Here is a 22,443-nt window from a genome sequence, read left to right as displayed (position 1 = left end):
ACCTGACAAAAATCTATAACCAAAATTGGAATTTTCTTGCCCTTCACACAACTCATAACTTCAATTTCACCAACACTTGTAGCATATAGCAATATTCCAGATGTCGCAATATTGATTTTAATTGGCTGTGGCAATGTTTCACATTTTTCATTTGTGTGTTACTATTTATTAAATGCTCTGTAGCTCTGGAATCCAAATACCATTTAATTTCAGTTTATGTTGACGAATTTTCATAGCCGGTTGCAGGGATATGGTACTTATTCTCTTTTCCATCCTGATCATCGAAGCTGCCCTGCAGAGTTTTGTTTTGTTTTGGTTTGGTTTCTGTGCATAATGTTTCTTTGGTTTTCAACAATCTGACATTCTATGCACTATCAACCCATAGCTAGAACACCAAAAAATAAAACTATTAATACCTGTGCTATCAGAGTTAATACTGTTACCAGACTTCAGTTTCTGTCCTGACAATGAGGAAAAAAAGTCGATGACTTAAAGTGGTCTTTCTTGAAAACCTCTTCTTTGTCTTTTCATCCAAAAGTTAATTCTTTACACAATATAGAGTTAACTTACCTGGTGACAGTGTTTCTAATGCTGTGACAGGATTATCATAATCCGGCAGCATTGTTAACAACAGATGGCAAACAGCCTTGGTTTCTTCTAATCTTGCTCCAGATAGTCCTAATTCTTGAATTAATTTGTCGAATTCAGAAAATGATCAGTAAACATGTTATTTGTTGAATCAAATTTCATCATTAGCAAAGTGTTCCAAATTAACAACTGATTTGCCATTCCTTTTTGCTCGAAAACATTGCACAGTGACAACCACAGATAAAACGTGGTAGCTTCATCTTTGGCATGCTCCAGAAAACTATCCACAATTCCCTGTTGATTTATGACTTACATTTGTTGTCACTCCTCTTCCAAGTTGCTAACTGCGCATCTTGCTTTGTATGTACTTCTGCCGTATCATTCTCTTCATACACAACCACTTCATACCATTTCATTTGAATAAATTCCAGCAGACCCATCTCATTTAACAGTACCTCAAATCAAAATTTCCAGTTACTAAAATTGGTTCCATCAAACAGTGGAATTTTATACTTCTCTGCATCGCCAACCATAATCAGTAGTGAGGTCAGTCCTTTTTGTTATACAACCAAATTACATGTCCTGTAAATCAGTACAGCTCTAGGCCCATAACCTAATTGATTAAAAAAGCTATTTGAAGTTCTCGGGCACACGAAATATCAGTTCACTTGTATTAATGATTTATTTGGTGAACTACAGACAACTTGGGTGTAGTGAAGCAGGGGACACAACAGGTCGGCTTTGACCAATGATGTCTCACATTACTCAAAGATAATAATGTCTTCACTTCCAGCCATAGATAATAAAACAGTTCTGTGCTCTGGATAAGCGCTATCATTGTACATTAAAATAATTGGTTGTGATTTTAAGAGATTGCTACATATTGTTCAAAATATTCTTCGTGTGCATTTATTTAAACAATTGGTTGTTTGTAATTCATTCGGTACTTAATTTCATTCCTAGTGATACTGAGGTAATTTGGACTATTAGTTTCTTATTTAAGGACAATTTTTACTATCTTATTTTCGTTTGTATGTATGGATTTATCTGTTCCGATGAACCTGGATGATTTGAGAGAGGCTATGGGCATAGACATGTTGGCCACAATTTGTTTTTTACAAATGTATGGTGTCATTGCCAAGTATGTTCGATGTCGTGAGTGTGGCAAACATAAGTGCCTCACAAGTGTATCTCGTCGCCGTACTCACGACTTATTCGTATAGTGCTGCAGAAAAGATCGGTTGTGGCGATCCATTAGACGAGGGACGTGGTTCGAAAAATCTAAGCTCGCCTTGAGAGACATTAGGAAAATCACGTACTGTTGGTGTTTGAGATATCCTGTGTGGCTGTGTATCCATGAATGTCATGTGAATGAGCTAACAGTTGTGGGTTGTGAAGTTTGTGGGGAATACATGAAATATAGGGGGCCGTTGGGGGGGGGGGGGGGGGGGGGGGGGGGGGGGAGAGGGTGTGTGTGTGTGTGTGTGTGTGTGTGTGTGTGTGTGTGTGTGTTATGGTCAAAATTGACGAGTCGCATTTTGGCAAAAGGAAGTACAACAGGGTGGAACCCCCGGTGGGATTATGGGTTGGGGGGGGGGGGCTGTACTTTCAGGTCAAGATTGTGACGATGTAGTGTTTTAAAGTAGTACCCAATCAAAGGAAGGAAGTTTTGGTCAGCTTAATTGAAGGTCACATTGCAGAGTGTTCCATTGTAATTTCAGATGGGTTGTCTTCATATAGGGATTTAGGGGAAAAGGGTTATCAGCATCTCGTAGTTAATCACAATATTGAGTTCAGATCATTATCTACAAGGGCTTGGACAAATATTCTTTTACTGAATTTGACATATTTAATTGTTGTATTACACCATTATGTATGTTTTCGTGTACTCCAGTACGTAATAGAAATTTCGCAGCGGTCGTTCTTTTTCGTTTGTCAGCACTAGTCCTGGTACGACTTTTTCGAATCTGTACTAGTAATATTAAAGGCAAAACGCCCGACACAACTAAAATTTGTATCCTGTCCTTCAGTTGACCTTTACACTGACACTAGCTATTTGAAAAGAACGACATATGTAACATTAAGGAGATTTACCTATATATGCCAACTGGAGAGCAGGATACAAATGTTGTGTATAGCTACATAGTTCAAATAAAGAATGAGATCTATTGTCACTCCTGTGGAAATTTTAATTTTTTTTTCTTTATATATATATATATATATATATATATATATATATATATATATATATATATATTTTTTTTTTTTCTGGGGGGAGGGGGAGGGGGGTGACGAACTTTACCCCATAGTGAAGTACGAGATACAAATTGTATATGTGTCGTCTAACTGCCTCTTCGCGTAGTTTGACTGAGGTACAGGTTGCAAATGCAACTTATGTCCATTTCCACGTTTTCATAAGCGGTGTGTGTGTGTGTGTGTGTGTGTGTGTGTGTGTGTGTGTGTGTGTGTGTCTCTCTCTCTCTCTCTCTCTCTCTATATATATATAAACAAAGATGAGGTGACTTACCGAACAAAAGCGCTGGCAGGTCGATAGACACACAAACATACACACAAAATTCAAGCTTTCGCAACAAACTGTTGCCTCATCAGGAAAGAGGGAAGGAGAGGGGAAGACGAAAGGAAGTGGGTTTTAAGGGAGAGGGTAAGGAGTCATTCCAATCCCGGGAGCGGAAAGACTTACCTTAGGGGGAAAAAAGGACAGGTATACACTCGCACACACGCACATATCCATCCACACATACAGACACAAGACAGGTATACACTCGCACACACGCACATATCCATCCACACATACAGACACAAGCAGACATATGTCTGCTTGTGTCTGTATGTGTGGATGGATATGTGCGTGTGTGCGAGTGTATACCTGTCCTTTTTTCCCCCTAAGGTAAGACTTTCCGCTCCCGGGATTGGAATGACTCCTTACCCTCTCCCTTAAAACCCACTTCCTTTCGTCTTCCCCTCTCCTTCCCTCTTTCCTGATGAGGCAACAGTTTGTTGCGAAAGCTTGAATTTTGTGTGTATGTTTGTGTTTGTTTGTGTGTCTATCGACCTGCCAGCGCTTTTGTTCGGTAAGTCACCTCATCTTTGTTTTTATATATAATTTTTCCCACGTGGAATGTTTCCTCCATTATATATATATATATATATATATATATATATATATATATATATATATATATATAAAGATGATGTGACTTACCATACGAAAGCGCTGGCAGGTCGATAGAAACACAAACAGACACATACATACACACAAAATTCAAGCTTTAGCAACAAACTGTTGCCTCATCAGGAAAGAGGGAAGGAGAGGGAAAGACGAAAGGAAGTGGGTTTTAAGGGAGAGGGTAAGGAGTCATTCCAATCCCGGGAGCGGAAAGACTTACCTTAGGGGGAAAAAAGGACGGGTGTACGCGAACGCGCGCGCGCGCGCCCACACACACACACACACACACACACACACACACACACACACACACACACACACATATATCCATCCACACATATACAGACACAAGCAGACATATTTAAAGACAAAGAGTTTGGGCAGAGATGTCAGTCGAGGCGGAAGTGCAGAGGCAAAGATGATGTTGAATGACAGGTGAGGTGTGAGTGGCGGCAACTTGAAATTAGCGGAGGTTGAGGCCTGGTGGGTAACTGGAAGAGAGGATATATTGAAGAGCAAGTTCCCATTTCCGGAGTTCGGATAGGTTGGTGTTGGTGGGAAGTATCCAGATAACCCAGACGGTGTAACATTGTGCCAAGATGTGCTGGCCGTGCACCAAGGCATGTTTAGCCACAGGGTGATCCTCATTACCAACAAACACTGTCTGCCTGTGTCCATTCATGCGAATGGACAGTTTCTTGCTGGTCATTCCCACATAGAATGCATCACAGTGTAGGCAGGTCAGTTGGTAAATCACGTGGGTGCTTTCACATGTGGCTCTGCCTTTGATCATGTACGCCTTCCGAGTTACAGGACTGGAGTAGGTGGTGGTGGGAGGGTGCATGGGACAGGTTTTACCGGGGGCGGTTACAAGGATAGGAGCCAGAGGGTAGGGAAGGTGGTTTGGGGATTTCATAGGGATGAACTAAGAGGTTATGAAGGTTAGGTGGACGGCGGAAAGACACTCTTGGTGGAGTGGGGAGGATTTCATGAAGGATGGATCTCATTTCAGGGCAGGATTTGAGGAAGTCATATCCCTGCTGGAGAGCCACATTCAGAGTCTGGTCCAGTCCCGGAAAGTATCCTGTCACAAGTGGGGCACTTTTGTGGTTCTTATGTGGGGGATTCTGGGTTTGAGGGGATGAGGAAGTGGCTCTGGTTATTTGCTTCTGTACCAGGTCGGAAGGGTAGTTGCGGGATGCGAAAGCTGTTGTCAGGTTGTTGGTGTAATGGTTCAGGGATTCCGGACTGGAGCAGATTCATTTGCCACGAAGACCTAGGCTGTAAGGAAGGGACCGTTTGATGTGGAATGGGTGGCAGCTGTCATAATGGAGGTACTGTTGCTTGTTGGTGGGTTTGATGTGGACGGACGTGTGAAGCTGGCCATTGGACTGGTGGAGGTTAACGTCAGGGAAAGTGGCATGGGATTTGGAGTAGGACCAGGTGAATCTGATGGAACCAAAGGAGATGAGGTTGGAGAGGAAATTCTGGAGTTCTTCTTCACTGTGAGTCCAGATCATGAAGATGTCATCAATAAATCTGTACCAAACTTTGGGTTGGCAGGCCTGGGTAACCAAGAAGGCTTCCTCTAAGCGACCCATGAATAGGTTGGCGTACGATGGGGCCATCCTGGTACCCATGGCTGTTCCCTTTAATTGTTGGTATGTCTGGCCTTCAAAAGTGAAGAAGTTGTGGGTCAGGATGAAGCTGGCTAAGGTGATGAGGAAAGAGGTTTTATGTAGGGTTGCAGGTGATCGGCGTGAAAGGAAATGCTCCATCGCAGCGAGGCCCTGGACGTGCGGAATCTTTGTGTATAAGGAAGTGGCATCAATGGTTACAAGGATGGTTTCCGGGGGTAACACATTGAGTAAGGATTCCAGGCGTTCGAGAAAGTGGTTGGTGTCTTTGATGAAGGATGGGAGACTGCATGTAATGGGTTGAAGGTGTTGATCTACATAGGCAGAGATACGTTCTGTGGGGGCTTGGTAACCAGCTACAATGGGGCGGCCGGGATGATTGGGTTTGTGGATTTTAGGAAGAAGGTAGAAGGTAGGGGTGCGGGGTGTCGGTGGGGTCAGGAGGTTGATGGAGTCGGGTGAAAGGTTTTGCAGGGGGCCTAAGGTTCTGAGGATTCCTTGAAGCTCCGCCTGGACATCGGGAATGGGGTTAGCTTGGAAAACTTTGTATGTGGTGTTGTCTGAAAGCTGACGCAGTCCCTCAGCCACATACTCCCGACGATCAAGTACCACGGTCGTGGAACCCTTGTCCGCCGGAAGAATGACGATGGATCGGTCAGCCTTCAGATCACGGATAGCCTGGGCTTCAGCAGTTGTGATGTTGGGAGTAGGATTAAGGTTTTTTAAGAAGGATTGAGATGCAAGGCTGGAAGTCAGAAATTCCTGGAAGGTTTGGAGAGGGTGATTTTGAGGAAGAGGAGGTGGGTCCCGCTGCGATGGAGGACGGAACTGTTCCAGTCAGGATTCAATTTCGATGGTGTCTTGGGGAGTTGGATCATTAGGAGTAGGATTAGGATCATTTTTCTTCATGGCAAAGTGATATTTCCAGCAGAGAATACGAGTGTAGGACAGTAAATCTTTGACGAGGGCTGTTTGGTTGAATGTGGGAGTGGGGCTGAAGGTGAGGCCTTTGGATAGGACAGAGGTTTCGGATTGGGAGAGAGGTTTGGAGGAAAGGTTAACTACTGAATTAGGGTGTTGTGGTTCCAGATTGTGTTGATTGGAATTTTGAGGTTTTGGAGGGAGTGGAGCTGGAAGTGGGAGATTGAGTAGATGGGAGAGACTGGGTTTGTGTGCAATGAGAGGAGGTTGGGGTTTGCTGGAAAGATTGTGAAGGGTGAGTGAGTTGCCTTTCCGGAGGTGGGAAACCAGGAGATTGGATAGTTTTTTGAGGTGGAGGGTGGCATGGTGTTCTAATTTACGGTTGGCCTGTAGGAGGATGCTCTGAACAGCCGGTGTGGATGTGGGAGAGGAAAGATTAAGGACTTTTATTAAGGATAGGAGTTGACGGGAGTGTTCATTGGCTGAGTTGATGTGTAGGTGAAGGATTAGGTGGGTGAGGGCAATGGATTGTTCAGTTTGGAACTGGTATAGGGACTGATGGAAAGAAGGGTTGCAGCCAGAGATGGGAACTTTAAGTGTGAGGCCTTTGGGGGTAATGCCAAATGTCAGACAAGCCTGAGAAAATAAAATATGGGAGCGTAATCTGGCTAGGGCAAAGGCATGTTTGCGGAGGGAATGTAAATAAAACTTAATGGGGTCATTGTGGGGGGGGGGAAAGGACAGGTATACACTCGCGCGCAAACACACACATATCCATCCGCACATACACAGACACAAGCAGACATTTCTGTGTATGTGCGGATGGATATGTGTGTGTGTGCGAGTGTATACCTGTCCTTTTTTTCCCCTAAGGTAAGTCTTTCCGCTCCCGGGATTGGAATGACTCCTCACCTTCTCCCTTAAATCCCACATCCCTTCGTCTTTCCCTCTCCTTCCCTCTTTCCTGATGAGGCAATAGTTTGTTGCCAAAGCTTGAATTTTGTGTGTATATCCCCTGCTTCAGTTGACCTTTATTTTTCAACTGAACAACAGGATATTAATGCTAACGAAAACGAAGAAATTGACATATGCTAAACTTGTATCCCATACTGCAGTTAACCAATACAGTTCCAATGAAGTTCAAGATACAACCCATATATATGTGACGTGAGGTATTCTATGCTACCAATATTTCCATCCATTTTTCCCCCCTTCATTTTCCACCGAAATAAAATGATACAAACGTACGATAGGCTTAATGTGAAAATACTACTTGCCTCTTTCATCTGTGTAATAAATGCTCTCCGGCCAATTCTGACGTCATTGGTCAAAGCTGACAGGTTGTATACCCTGCTTCACTAGACTCGATAACTTTTATTGTGTCGTCAATCAGCATAGGAAACTTAACATTTGGCAACCATATAACAACAACAGAATAAAAGATAATAGCACAGAGTTGCCATCAAAACAGAAAAAGGAATATACTGTCATATAAATAAATGAATGAAGAAAAAGAAGAAACTAAAAGAAGAATTGTCATAATTCTGTTGAGAGATTTGGAGTGCAACCGTCAACAGTTTAAGAAATTTTCACTCTGTTTGGGAACGAGTTAGCAGCATATTTTTTACAACAGTATCATGAAATATTGGTTATTCACTCTCTTGCCATATATTCTACTTTGGGACTGCTTCTCTGTGCGTAAGCCAGACAAAACTCAATTTGAGTCAGAACACTTATATCATGAAAACTATAGAGATAGAAGACAGACATTAATTTTGGAAAATGGAATGAAGCCTGCACGAATGTGGCTCACTGGGCAGGACCAACCTGCTAAGAGATCATCTAGTGAAATGTGGTTATAATCAAAAGGTTTGTTGGCTGTTGCAACCTTTACAACTTACCCATGGGCACCACTACCAGAGCCAACATCAGTTTTATCTTAATCACTTGCAGTTCGACCAGGACCTTCACGGTTAGGATTTAGGCATGCATGTAGACTTCTGTGAATGAATCTTAATAAGTTGTGGGCAATGACACTGTCTTTGCAGCACATACTCTATATTCGGATGGATCTCTGTTCCACAGCAGTTAAGCCATTAATTGCCAAAAGATGCCTGATATATGCACGGAAGCCAGTGAATCAAAATACATGTGACAGATTATTACTGAAAGCCACCAGTTTGTTATCTGTTAGATGTTGCAAACTGCCAGACAATCCTTACACTGTTGTGCTCAGTATTGACTATGGAGGTCATCATTTGCAGCTGTTCTCTCTTTAAATGACATGGGGAACTTGGTGTATCATGTTTATTAGCCACAGGTTATAAGTCTTCAGATAATCCAACACAATGTAAACAGTCCTTTTCAGGGCCAGATAAGAAAATCGATCTTTGAGAAAGAATATGCTGTCTTGTTCCATTCAAGATAATAGGTGATTATATAAAAAGATGGTACCTGGTTTATGTTTAAATACTGTTACATTATCCACTACATTTTATTTTTTCCCAGTGAGCAGTTGTAAAGCATGGTAATAGTTGGCAAAAACTCAGTAACACAATATATTTTCCTTGACATTGGTGGTTTGGAACTTGTGATCATTTTATGAGTTCATTCCGCTATTCACCATATAGAGGAGGCACTAAGTTACAGAAAGGCACAACTAAAAAGACTGCTATACATTTGAATTTTCAGCCAAAATGCTTTCTTCTAAAGTAGAAAACACACACGTGTTGTCCCCCCCCCCCCCTCCCTAATGGACACACACACACACACACACACACACACACACACACACACACACACAAAGATAAGGTGGTGCTGTCAGAGTTGTTATATTTTTGTTACTGCATCCTGGATGATCCATCATTCAGTATGTAATTAAGAATCACACTAAGGATTTTTGCTTGCTATCTGCTACCAGCTCATCTCATTGTGTTATCTAGAATTGTGCAGGGGAGCTCTTTGTTTTTGATACATGAGGGTTGGAACTTAAATAGTGGCAACTATTTATCCACAACCGATACAAAAGAGTTACAAGTTTGTATCTGTTACTGTCCTTCGAAGTAATCACCAGCGTTGTGTAGAACCCGTTGCCAGCGATATGGAAGGTGTAGTGCACCATTAGCAGAGCCTGTTCTGTTGACGGTGCGAATGGAGCAGTCTACTGCCTGTCGAATCTCTGGAACAGTTCTGAAGCGAATGCTACGAAATGGTTCCTTCATCTTTGGAATCAAATCAAAGTCGCAAGGACTTAAGTCCGGGGAGTATGGGGGATGGTACAGTACGTCCCAGTCCCATCAACTGAACAGAGAAGCCACAGCTTGCGCTGTATGTGCCCGCGCATTGTCGTGCAAAATGATGGATGGATTGCACAAAAAATGTTGCCGCTTCTTTCGCAAAGCTGGTTGCAGGTGATGCTCCAAAAACGAACAGTAATATTGTATATTGACCGTCTGCTGTGGAGGAATGTAATGCATTAGGATAACCACCATCACAGTCTTACACAAGAATCACCATAACTTTCACTATACTGGGGCTCCGATGCACTTTCTACTTTTATGGCGACCCATAATGACACTATACTTGAATTGGCGTTTCAGTTTAGGCTTGTATGATGATGTGACCCAAGTCTCATCCAGTGTTACGATAGGGCATAAAAAAGCCTCTCCTTCGCGCTCATAGCGCTCCAGGTGTGTGTGAGCAGTGTCCATTTCTGCATTTCCGTCAAGTCATGCGGAATCCATCATGACGCAATTTTTCGCATGCCCAGGTGTTCCTTCAGGATCCGAAGCACAGTCGTATGTGCTAATCTGGTTTTGTGGGCGAGCTCATGAATCATATGGCATCGGTCACTGTCCACTAACGTGGCAACAGCATGCACTTCTTCAAAGATGGTAGAATGACCTGCCCGAGGCACGTCTACCACAGTTTGCCGACCTTCGTTGAAGGCTTTTACCCAACGTGCCACTGTTCTGTACAGCAATGCCAATTCCCCGCGTGCATCTTGAAGACCTTGATGATAATGTCGTGCTGTACGACCCCTGGTACATTCAATCTTGATTTAACTCCGTTGTTCCTGTTTCGAAAACATAGTGACACCGTTACGTTAGACCGCTCACTCACAGGTGATTGTGTTTCCCTCGATTGTGCGCATGCCCGTGACATGGGATGGGCGAGTCCATTTGCTCGGAGGTAAGGTAGGTATGTCAACAACGTGTGCTATCAGCGACAATAGTAGATTCCAGTGCATAGTGTCTCCACAGCAGTGTTGTCACTATTTAAGTTCCAACCTATGTATCTATAAATTACGATTGTATTAAGGTAGATTGGAAGGGGGGGATGAAATACTTAGTGTTAATAGTTCCTATAAAGTTTAACACCTCACATTTCTGATAAGAGTAAGATAAAGGCATATTTGTATGTTTCTGTTATAATGTTAATTTTTATCTGTGAACAAAATACTTTCACATGAACGTATAGAAGCAAGAGCAACCATTTTATTTCATTTTCTAATGTTACAGACTATGGAATGATATGAAATCTAAGACTACATGTAATTCATTGGAACAATATTCATTCATGGACTTATCAAGTATTTGTGAAGCTTTTGCTGGAGAGAAAGCCCTAACTGGATTGGAACTTTTAAGGGACCCTGAGGTAAATTACTCTTGATTTTCTTGTTTGAGTTCTCTGGAGAACTCTGTTAATAAAAGAGTAAAAAACTACCACCTTGATGTGTAAAGTAATCATATTATTGACAAGAATCACTTTCTGATGTGAATAGGTGTTGAGATTGTAATCTTATGAGACTAGTTCCTTCTGGAAAGCCAACTTTGTGAATGTCATTTCATTTAGGGCATTTGTCTGACCCATTGGTAGTCTTATAGTAATAATTTAGGAGTAAAATTTAATATCCATATACAGAAATAATCAATTGTTTCTTTATTTAAAGGACTTCATATTTGCAATTGACTGTACATCTATTAAAAAGTCCACTAATTGAAATTTCAGCCTTTTGGCCACTTTTAAGTGGATTACAGCTGCTGTATACACAGCAGTGGTCAGCAATAAAAAAAGTAAAAACAAAGTGAGCCTCTATGGCATACACAGCTTTAGTCACATACACCAACATTATGTGAATATGGGATGAAAACACATGAAATGAAATTAATGGTTACCGCACATGTTAGTATGTCATTTAAGTATGGTATCTGTTTCAGCATGTGTAATAAGCAAAAGTTTTATTTCATGTGTTTTTATCCTGTATGTCGCTTAATAAAGGTGAAGCTGACACAGTTGGTAGAGGCTCACTTCATTTTTATTCCTTTTATTGCTGTTTGCTGCAATGTTTACAGCAACTGTTACCCACTTGGAAAAAGTCCAAAAGGTCAAAACTGCAATAATGGACTTGTAATAAATGTACAGTCAATGGCAAATAAGACTCCTTTTTCCAAAAAAAATTGTGAGAGTGTAAACCCATGAAAATACAGTTGTGTAATTTTTTTCCTTGGTTTAGTCATTATGAATTTATTTCTCACTTTTTCTGCAAATAAATCCTCATACTTAAAGACTCTTTATGCAAACAGGAACAAGGTTTCTATCACAATTTGTGTTAATTCTCTAAACTATTTCGGATATGAAAAGACGTTTCTTATAAAATGTCGGTAATGACTTTACAAAATATAAAAAGTTTTTACATTTCCCATATGTGCTCGCATTATTCGTTGGCTAGATTGTTCTCTTACTGTAATATGCTAGTTTCAGTAGTGAAAGAAGTCATATTTTTGATTTCATGTCTCATATTGAAATTAGTCTCACGAACATCTATAGTTTACTTTTTGTTGGTGCTGTTATATCTTTCGATGGTGGTATGGTGACAGATTATTTAAACATGACTTACAGCTGCATATGTTAAGGACCTTGTATTCTCCTCGTGTGTAGGAAGTTATAAAGTGCCTCAAAATCGTTGGGAAACACTGTTGCCTTTTATATATTTTACTTTATTTTACTTTTTGCAGCAAGCTGTGGATACTCTGTGCAGATCCTTTGTTCAGCAGGACATTTCACTCACTGTTGAAAATAGTGGTGAGAAGACATACGGTCCAAGTTCGGGTTTGACATCAGACTGTTCAGGAAGCCAGACACAGTTTTTTACTTCCCTGTACAATGAAACAGTTGATGAGACAATAAAAAGGTATAGTGACATTTATTTATTAAACATGCATACTTACGTTTCTTTCGTTCCTCCCAGCGTATTAAATGACAAAGTAATGGATGTGCGTACTGCCAGCTGTTGGTGTACAAAGTCCACAGTAGTATAGTGATCCAATTCTTATTCCATCATCAGGTGTGTTAATGAAATGAGTGTCTAGTGGCTCAGAATACGATTATATCTTCACCTTGTCTAGTGTTTGTCTACAGCCACTGCTTGCAGCACACCTGGGTGTCAACCATCACAGTATTCAGCTTCCTGTCAGAGGTTCACTCCTCACTTAAGACAGTCCTTGGTCTATATATAACATTATCTACCAGTCTAGTTCAAATTGATTCCTTGAAATCATAGTCCCAATAGTGAGATGTAGGAGGATTTATCTATGTCTCATCATACATCGTTGTCTGTCCCTTAGTCAGGCCATGCTACGCCACCATCCATTTTTCAGGTTGTAGTAACTCTGTGGTGATGGTGCTCAACACAACTGTTGTGAACGGTGAAAATTTGTCAGGCTTGTGGAATAAGGTTTCAGGATCTGCATATGGAAGGAAATAAAGTGATATTATTTGGCTCTCTGCTAGAGCATTGGTAGCAGTGGCTCCATTAGTCACAGGTCACTATGTTTGCTGAAAGTTTCATTCTATATCATAATTAAACCAAGTGCAGGGTTCCAAGCTTTGCTGAGAGTGTTGCCAGGGTAGCGGTTGATTAGTTGGCTGTTTGTTTGTATTTCAGTAGATCCCTCGATAACAAAATGGTGTAGGAACCACAGCTGCTTTGGTCACGCTTCGTGCCAAGTATTTCTGATAGTGTTTATAACCACTGGCTGGTCTTGTTTGATTGTATTAAACAATCACGTCATTGAAGTTCTTGGAGTACTCATCAACAGCATGCCCTTATCTGTCCAATGTACAATTTTCTGCATTGTCAAGGAATTTGATACAGCCTGGTGTTGTGAAGTCCAAGACACTCCTCAGTTATGCGACAACTGCCTAAGACTGTTACTGACAACACCAGTGACATACTTGTGCTTAATGCTGCGAGTCAGGGATCACAGGACAGTGTGTATCGGTATGGGCAGTGGTGGGAATATAAGTGGCACTTGGTTCACCAGATGGACAGTTCATCAGATCACTTCATGATGTAGACACTGTTGTTGTTGCGATCTTCAGCCCAAAGACTGGTTTGATGCAGCTCTCCATGTTACTCTGTCTTACGCAAGCCTCTTCATTTGCAAGTAACTACTACAACCTACATCCTTCTGAATCTGCTTAGTGTATCTCTTCGTCTCCCTGTACGATTTTTACCCTCCACACTTCCCTCCAGTACTGAATTAAACGTGTCCTACCAACTGATACCTTCTTCTAGTCAAGTTGTACCACAAATTCCTCTTCTCTCCAATTCTATTCTGTACCTCCTCATTAGTTACATGATCTACCCATCTAATCTTCAGCACCACATTTCAAAAGCTTCTATTCCCTTCTTGTCTAAACTATTTATCATCCATGTTTCACATCCATATATGGCTACCCTCCATACAGATATTTTCAGAAAAGACTTCGTGACACTTAAATCTATACTTAGCATTAACAAATAACTCTTCTTCAGAAACACTTTCCTTACATTGTCCATTCCGTTCAACTGATCTTCCAAGTCCATTGCTGTCTTGGACAGAATTAAAATGTCATCGACAAACTGCAGGTCTTTATTTCTTCTCCCTGGATTTTAAATCATCCTACAAATTTTTCTTTGGTTTCCTTTACTGCTTGTTCAGTATACAGATTGAATAACATTGGGGATAGACTGCAACCCTGTCTCACTCCCTTCTCAACCATTGCTTCCCTTTCGTGCCCCTTGACTCCTATCACTGGCTTCTGGTTTCTGTGCAAATTGCAAATAGCCTTTTGCTCCCTATATTTTACCATTGCCACTTTCTTAATTTGAAAGAATTCCAGTCAACACTTTCAAAAGCTTTCTCTAAGTCTACAAATGCTATAAATATAGGTTTGCCTTTCCTTAACCTAGCTTCTATGATAAGGCATAGGGTCACTATTGCCTCACGTGTTCCTACATTTCTGCAGAATCCAAATTGATCATCCCCAAGGTTGGCTTCTACCAGTTTTTCCATTCATCTGTAAAGAATTCGTCTCAGTATTTTGCAGTCGTGACTTATTGAACCGATAGTTCTGCTTTCTTTGGAATTGGAATTATTATATTCTTCTGTAAGTCTGAGGGTATTTCGCTTGTCTCTTACATCTTGCCCACCATATGGAAGAGTTTGGTTGTGGCTGGCTCTCCCAAGGCTCTCAGTAGTTCTAACGGAATGTTGTCTACTCCCGGCACCTTGTTTCTACTTAGGTCTTTCAAGTGCTCTGCCAAATTCTTGATGCAGTATCATATCTCGCATCTCATCTGCATCATTGTCCTCTTCCATTTCCATAATATTGCCTGTAAGTACATCACCCTTGTATGAACCCTCTGTATACTCCTTTCACCTTTAGGCTTTTGCTTAGGATTGGTTTACCATATGAGCTATTGATATTCATACAGGTGGTTCTCTTTTCTCCAAATATCTCTCTTTCTGTAGGCATGTTCTATCTTACCCCTAGTGATATATCATCCTGCATCCTTACATTTGTATTCTAGCCATTCCTGCTTAGCCATTTTGCACTTCCTGTTGATCTCATTTTTGAGACGTTTGTATTCCTTTTCGCATCTTCCGTTTACAGCATTTTTATATTTTCTCCTTTTATCAATTAAATTCAGCATCTCTTGTGTTACCCAAGGATTTCTGGTAGTCCTCGTCTTTTTACCTACTTGAGCCTCTGGTGCCTTCACTATTTCATCTCTCATGGCTACCCATTCTTCTTCTACTGAATTCCTTTTCCTTGTTCTCATCAATCATTTGCTAATGCTCGCTCTGAAACCTCTAGTTCTTTCAGTTTATCCAGGTCCCATCTCCTTAATATCCTGCCTTTTTACAGTTTCTTCAGTTTTAATCTGCGATTATAATCTATCTGAAACCTCCTTGTGTCTCCAGGTCTCTTCCACGTATACATCCTTATTTCATGATTCTTAAACCAAGTGTTAGTGATGATTAAGTTATGCTCTGTGCAAAATTCTACCAGGCGGCTTCCTCTTTCATTCCTTATCCTCAGTCCATATGCACCTATTACTTTTCTTTCTCTTCCTTTTCTTACTATCGAATTCCAGTTCCCCTATGATTGTTAAATTTTTGTCTCCCTTCATTATCTGAACGATTTCTTTTATCTCATCATACATTTCTTCAATCTCTTCATCATCTGTGGAGCTAGTTGGCATATAAACTTGCACCACTGTGGTAGGCATGGGCTTCATGTCTATCTTGGCTGCAATAATGCATTCACTATGCTGATTGTAGTAGCTTATCCACATTCCTATTGTTTTTATTCATTATTAAACCTACTCCTGCATTACACCCATTTGATTTTGTATTTATAACCCTGTATTTGCCTGACCAGAAGTCCTGTTCCTCCTGTCACCAAACTTCACTAATTCCCACTATATCTAACTTTAACCTATCCATATCCCTTTTCAAATTTTCTAGCCTACCTGCCCAATTAAGGGAGCTGACAGTCCACACTCCGACACGTAGAACGCCAGTTTTGTTTTTCCTGATAACAATATTCTCCTGAGTAGTCCCTGCCCAGAATATTTTACCCAAGATGATGCCATCATCATTTAACCATACAGGTAGCTGCATACCCTTGGGAAAAATCACGGCTGTAGTTTCCCCCTTGCTTTCAGTTGACAGTGTCCTGAAATATTGTGCATTTAGGGCACCAGTAGCCAGCAGTACATTTATGAATTAGTTGGTTGTGCATACATTATTAATTTTTCTCAAAATAGTTACAAAAGTGGGAGACAGTATTCTCAAATTCTCAGCATTGCATGTATTGTAAAGCTGTACCCAAGACAAAGGTTGGTTTGAACTTCACTGTGCTTAACCAGGCCTGGTCCACTGACCTTGAAACTGACTTGCCCAGCAATTTGCAGGGGACCTACAGTTTAATGTTGACTACCAACTGCTGTAAAATGTGGCCTTTTCACATTAATAAATCATTGCTAGAAATGAAAGGACTAATGACAGAAAAGTTTGTAGCACCAACTAATGCGTGAACTCCTAATATTTTGATTTGCAGTCTGATGCTTGCCCATAGTGGCAAATTGCATGTTTTACTATTTCAAAATTATGGAGTTCCTATGTTTTACCCATTGGTGTCAAGTTTTGTGGAAGATACAGAAAGTACATGGGCATCTCCTAAACTCACTAGCATATATGAAAAGTAATATGTTTGTCTAGCAGCTTACTGATTCTGTTGTGTTAATTTTGGCTAAGTCATGAGGTATTTTGACACCATTCATATTGTAGCCTCATCGCTGCGCAGGTTGTCAGACTTCAAATTTGAAGTTCTTGGAGTTTCATATGTAGCTCTTCTCTAAAAACACTTTATGTATAGGAAAAATGACTGTTAATAGTGGTTTGAATTTAATGTTAAACTGCAGGTCTCCTTCTAATTTAGATTATAAAAAGGATGTCATGTTGGATACAAAGTCAAGTAGCAGTAAAGCTTGGTCTTTAAATAAACTATTGATTTCCATCATTCTTTTACTTGTTATTAATCCACAACTGTCTTATGGTTACAGCTCTTCAGAAGCAGGTTTTGAAAGTGGAAATCAAAGTTCATTCTGGAGTATTTCAGCAGAGAGTCTTGTGCTGTTGCCACCACGTATAACTGAAGGATGCATACAAGTGTTCAGCAAATCTCGAGGTCCGCAAATATTTGAAACCCAGTTAAACAACAGATTCTTAGCCGTCACTCCTGCAGAAGGAGTTGTTCCTCCTAATGGAGAAGTGACGATTACTGTGTCATGTTCTGCATTACCTAAGAGCACCTGCAAAGAAATTGAGGCTGTATTAAAGGTAAATAATGTATTAAAGTTCCTAGGCAGAAATGAGTTGATACGACATTGTAATGTGAGTTCTATTAACTATGAAACAATGGAAACTGCAGGTAGGAATATCAACAATGTAGGAAAAAGAGATTGCTACTTACTGTAAAGAAGACACGTTAGGTTGCAGACAGGCGCAATTAAGACATGCTTTCAGCCACAGCTTCATCAGCAAAAGAGAAACACACACCATTCATATGCACAAGGTGTGCTTGCTTGTCTGTATGAATGGTGTGCTTCTCTTTTGCTGATGAAGGCTGTGGCCGAAAGCTTTGTATAAGTGTCTTTTAATTGTGCCTGTCTGCAGCTTAAAGTGTCTTCTTTATGGTAAGTAGCAATCTCTCTTTTCCTACATTGTTGATATTCTTTTAACTGTGGTCATATGACAGATAGATCAAAATTTCAAGACATATTAGGTAATCTTAAAACTCTTGCAGTTTCTTCTGGATTTAATATTCCTTATGCACCACTATCTGATATAACAAGATAGATGGTCCTTCCAGATGTGTTCTGGAAGCTAAGAGAAGGGCAGTGGTGGACATAAAGCTATGAATGTGAATTGAGAGTCGTGCTTAGGTAGCTCAGTTGGTACAGCACTTGCCCATAAAAAGCAAGTCTAGAAGTTTCAAATTGGCACACTCTTTGCTCCAGAGTGATAATTTCATTCTGGAAATACTTCTAGTTCGTCAAAACATACTGACAAGATTACTTGATTCCTTAATACTCAAGTTTTAATTTACATCAATTTTATTACAATGTTAAAGGGGCTATTTTATCATTTACTGGATCCTCAAAATGATAGTGATTGCTGTCAATCAAGCTCACTTTTGCTAGTAATGGTAAAAACCATTCTCTCGAGATTTTGCAGCATTTACATTGTCTTCCATGCAACAGTAAAAATACTAATTAATGTTTACATAGTGTATTTCCTTAAGTGTAGATACGAAACATACTTTTATGTGGATATAATTAACAAAATGAATTGCATTTCACTCGAAATTTATTCTGATTGGTACATTGTCAAGATGTATTGAATAGATTTTACCGTAGAATCTGTCGGCATAAAACTTTGTAATCTGTCTTTGAAAGGACATACTCTGTCGTCAAATTAAAGCAAAGAATGGCCACAATTTTAGTTTGGTATCAATATTTCTTTTTCGCCCCATATCTCGACATATGAAATTCTAAAACTAAGAGATGAATCATAGTGTACCGTATTTACTCGAATCTAAGCCACACTCGAATCTAAGCCGCACCAGAAATTTGAGACTCGAAATTCAAGGGGAGAGAAAAGTTTTAGGCCGCACCTCCAAATCGAAACAAAGTTGGTCCATTGTAATATGAGACCCAATTTAGGTCGAATGAAAGACGATACAGTAGTTTGGTTCGAGTCGTAATCTTAGCAGTTAAGCTTTGCTATGCGTCAGGCACTCCGTCCGTATTTATACGGGTACCCTTCCTATTTCACGTGCTTCGTCTGGTTTGAATCGATTGCTTATTTTGCTTTGATCTGATAAGTGCCGTTTTCTTTGTTATAGGTGTTTACGTCACTCTAAGCTGAAAATGCATTACTATACTGCGTCGTGCGTTGCTTGTCGCATTCTGATAGTGCGTGTTTACAGCGTGTTGCCGCTCACGGCATGGCTTGCTTTTGTGCGCGCTACCGCCGCTTACAATTAAAAAAAAAAAAAAGAGAGAGAGAGAGAGAGGAATCGTCTCATTAGCGAAACAATGGCAAGAGACTGCTATTTGTTGTTACTTACACTGCTGCTTTCTTTGATAATGATCAACAAAAACCAAATAATAGACTGCGTATGATAGAACATGTCCTGAACGAGAGTTAGACAAAAATTTTTCTCCGTTTGAAAAATCTTTGCGGCCGCTTCTTTAATACATCAAATGCTGCGCAGAAATTAGTCATCTTAGATTTAAAAATCTAGTCAGTTGCCGTGCTTCATTTCTGACTGTATCACTATTAGGCATAAGAATAATACGAATATAAACATGACACGATACGTATATTCTTCCGCGTTTGCTGTTGTCTCACTCAAGTTTCGTAGTTTATTAGGCAGACAGTATTTAAATGAGATAGCAGCAAACACGAAAAAAGAATACACAGCAAAATGTTTATATTCGTATTATTCTTATGGTGAAGATAATGTTAGACTGTGATAATACTCCATGTGATTCACTTTTCATCAGGTTCCTATTAGCAACCATCTCTTCTCACAGGTAGGAAAAAATTCAGAACGTAGAGTTGGTCATATTGACAAACATCCCAAACAGTCTTGCCAGTCGGATTTTCGTAGTACATTGAAATTCTGCTACATTCGAAGATGAACAATACGGAATTTGTATTTACTTCGTTGGATAATGTATGAAAATGCAGTGGTCGAAACTCGGGGCGGAGAAAAAAAAACTCGTCTTCCACCCCCATCCCCCCCTTTTTTTTAGGACGCAGAGGTTTTGGCGCCAGTATTTATCTTTGTGCCTACAAAGCATGCCTGTGTAGCGCTACATATATTCGACGGCAGAAGTTAGTTGGGACGGCACCTACCAACACTTTTCAGAACTTCCGTTTGCTTTGCACTCGATTCTAAGCTGCAGGCGGTTTTTTGGATTACAAAAACCGGAAAAAAAAGTGCAGCTTAGATTCGAGTAAATACGGTAGTGCAGCAAAGCCTATATCGTGCTGTCATTTTAAACTGTGTATACACGGTCAGTTATGATTTTATTTTAAGTTTGTGTTTTATTCCTGAGTGATAACTAGTATGTGGGGTACACTAAAGAACTAAGCATTCAGGGTTTTAGAGTGCATTTATTATTTTCAAATTCATCAGAGACTGAGATGTGATTTGCTTGAAACACTGGGTTTGTATTAGGGAGAAGAAGTGTTCAGATCTCTATCAGACTATACAGATATAGGTTTTCCCATGTTTCCCAACATCATATCAGGCAAACACTGGGATAGCTACTTTAGCAAGGTCGTGACTAATTTCAATATATATTCTTGTAAAACCCAAGCTTGTGCTCAGTCTGGAGACTTTTAAATATTCTTTCACTATACTTAAGACTTTGGAAGTGACTGCATTTGTGTTCCATGTTTTAATTATTGATGACCTGTGACTTATTGAAGTACATACATTTCTTTTATTACTTTATTGTATTACTTTAATGTGTTTCGGTTTTTCAGATCTATCTGGAAAATGATGTGAAGCATGTACGTATTGTCATTAAACAGGGAATGTGAGAAGTATTGACAGTAAACTGAAGACAAGTGGTGTTCATAGGATGTTTTGTTAAGAACAAATGTAAATATTCTTTAGTACTAAAAGATGTAAAAGTACTTTATGGAAGATGCTTTATATTTGTATGTATGACGGCCACTTAACTTGTATAAAAATGAACAGTGTCGTGTTTTATAACTGTAATTGTTTCATTAAACAAACATTTTTAAAGTTTGTAATTCATTTATTTGCTGGTAGAGCAGAAAAAAAGGCTTGTTAACATTCTTATTTATGTTTTTACAGTGAATCGTACATATCCTAGTATAGTGTTCTTGGAAAGTTTAGAGTGATAGATAACACCAGAAAGAAAGTAACATTGTGGTGGAGGAGTGTTTATAACAATAAAAAATAAGATAATACCTTGTGAGATTGCCACAGATTCAGAAAGTCAAGTAATTTCGATGAAGATAAGTGGTAAATGTGGAAGAAACATAATCATTGGGTGCTTTTATAGATCTCTTGCCTTAGCAGCAGCAGCAGCAGCAGCAGGAGTAGTGGTGGAACATTCATTTAAGGCGGAACTTGGACAATATTTAATGTAAATTTCCCAGTCATATTGTAGTTTTAGTGGAGATTTTAATGTTGTTGTTGTTGTGGTCTTCAGTCCTGAGACTGGTTTGATGCAGCTCTCCATGCTACTCTATCCTGTGCAAGCTTCTTCATCTCCCAGTACCTGCTGCAACCTACATCCTTCTGAATCTGCTTAGTGTATTCATCTCTTGGTCTCCCTCTACGATTTTTACCCTCCACGCTGCCCTCCAATGCTAAATTTGTGATCCCTTGATGCCTCAGAACATGTCCTACCAACCGATCCCTTCTTCTAGTCAAGTTGTGCCACAAACTTCTCTTCTCCCCAATCCTATTCAATACCTCCTCATTAGTTAGGTGATCTACCCACCTTATCTTCAGCATTCTTCTGTAGCACCACATTTCGAAAGCTTCTATTCTCTTCTTGTCCAAACTAGTTATCGTCCATGTTTCACTTCCATACATGGCTACACTCCATACAAATACTTTCAGAAACGACTTCCTGACACTTAAATCTATACTCGACGTTAACAAATTTCTCTTCTTCAGAAACGATTTCCTTGCCATTGCCAGTCTACATTTTATATCCTCTCTACTTCGACCATCATCAGTTATTTTACTCCCTAAATAGCAAAACTCCTTTACTACTTTAAGTGTCTCATTTCCTAATCTAATTCCCTCAGCATCACCCGATTTAATTTGACTACATTCCATTATCCTCGTTTTGCTTTTGTTGATGTTCATCTTATATCTTCCTTTCAAGACACTGTCCATTCCGTTCAACTGCTCTTCCAAGTCCTTTGCTGTCTCTGACAGAATTACAATGTCATCGGCGAACCTCAAAGTTTTTACTTCTTCTCCATGAATTTTAATACCTACTCCGAATTTTTCTTTTGTTTCCTTTACTGCTTGCTCAATATACAGATTGAATAACATCGGGGAGAGGCTACAACCCTGTCTCACTCCTTTCCCAACCACTGCTTCCCTTTCATGTCCCTCGACTCTTATAACAGCCATCTGGTTTCTGTACAAATTGTAAATAGCCTTTCGCTCCCTGTATTTTACCCCTGCCACCTTCAGAATCTGAAAGAG

At 40.1% G+C, this 22,443-nt stretch overlaps 1 protein-coding gene across 1 annotated transcript in view; it reads left to right on the top strand.

Moving 5' to 3' along the window:
• The window catches only part of LOC124594792, a 333,960-nt gene extending 313,011 nt beyond the window's left edge, over positions 1 to 20,949 (top strand). The window contains exons 20-23 of the mRNA XM_047133210.1: positions 10,854 to 10,989; positions 12,351 to 12,526; positions 17,231 to 17,507; positions 20,730 to 20,949. Of these exons, the coding sequence (XP_046989166.1) occupies positions 10,854 to 10,989; positions 12,351 to 12,526; positions 17,231 to 17,507; positions 20,730 to 20,786 (646 nt within the window). The 3' untranslated portion in view covers positions 20,787 to 20,949. The remainder of the gene's footprint in view (positions 1 to 10,853; positions 10,990 to 12,350; positions 12,527 to 17,230; positions 17,508 to 20,729) is intronic.
• Positions 20,950 to 22,443: the final 1,494 nt, after the last annotated feature.

This window comes from Schistocerca americana, chromosome 2 (genome assembly GCF_021461395.2).
Source record: "Schistocerca americana isolate TAMUIC-IGC-003095 chromosome 2, iqSchAmer2.1, whole genome shotgun sequence".
NCBI classification, from domain to species: Eukaryota; Metazoa; Arthropoda; class Insecta; order Orthoptera; family Acrididae; genus Schistocerca; species Schistocerca americana.
Note: the sequence above shows the minus strand (reverse complement) of the source record. Positions and strands in the feature narration are given on the sequence as shown.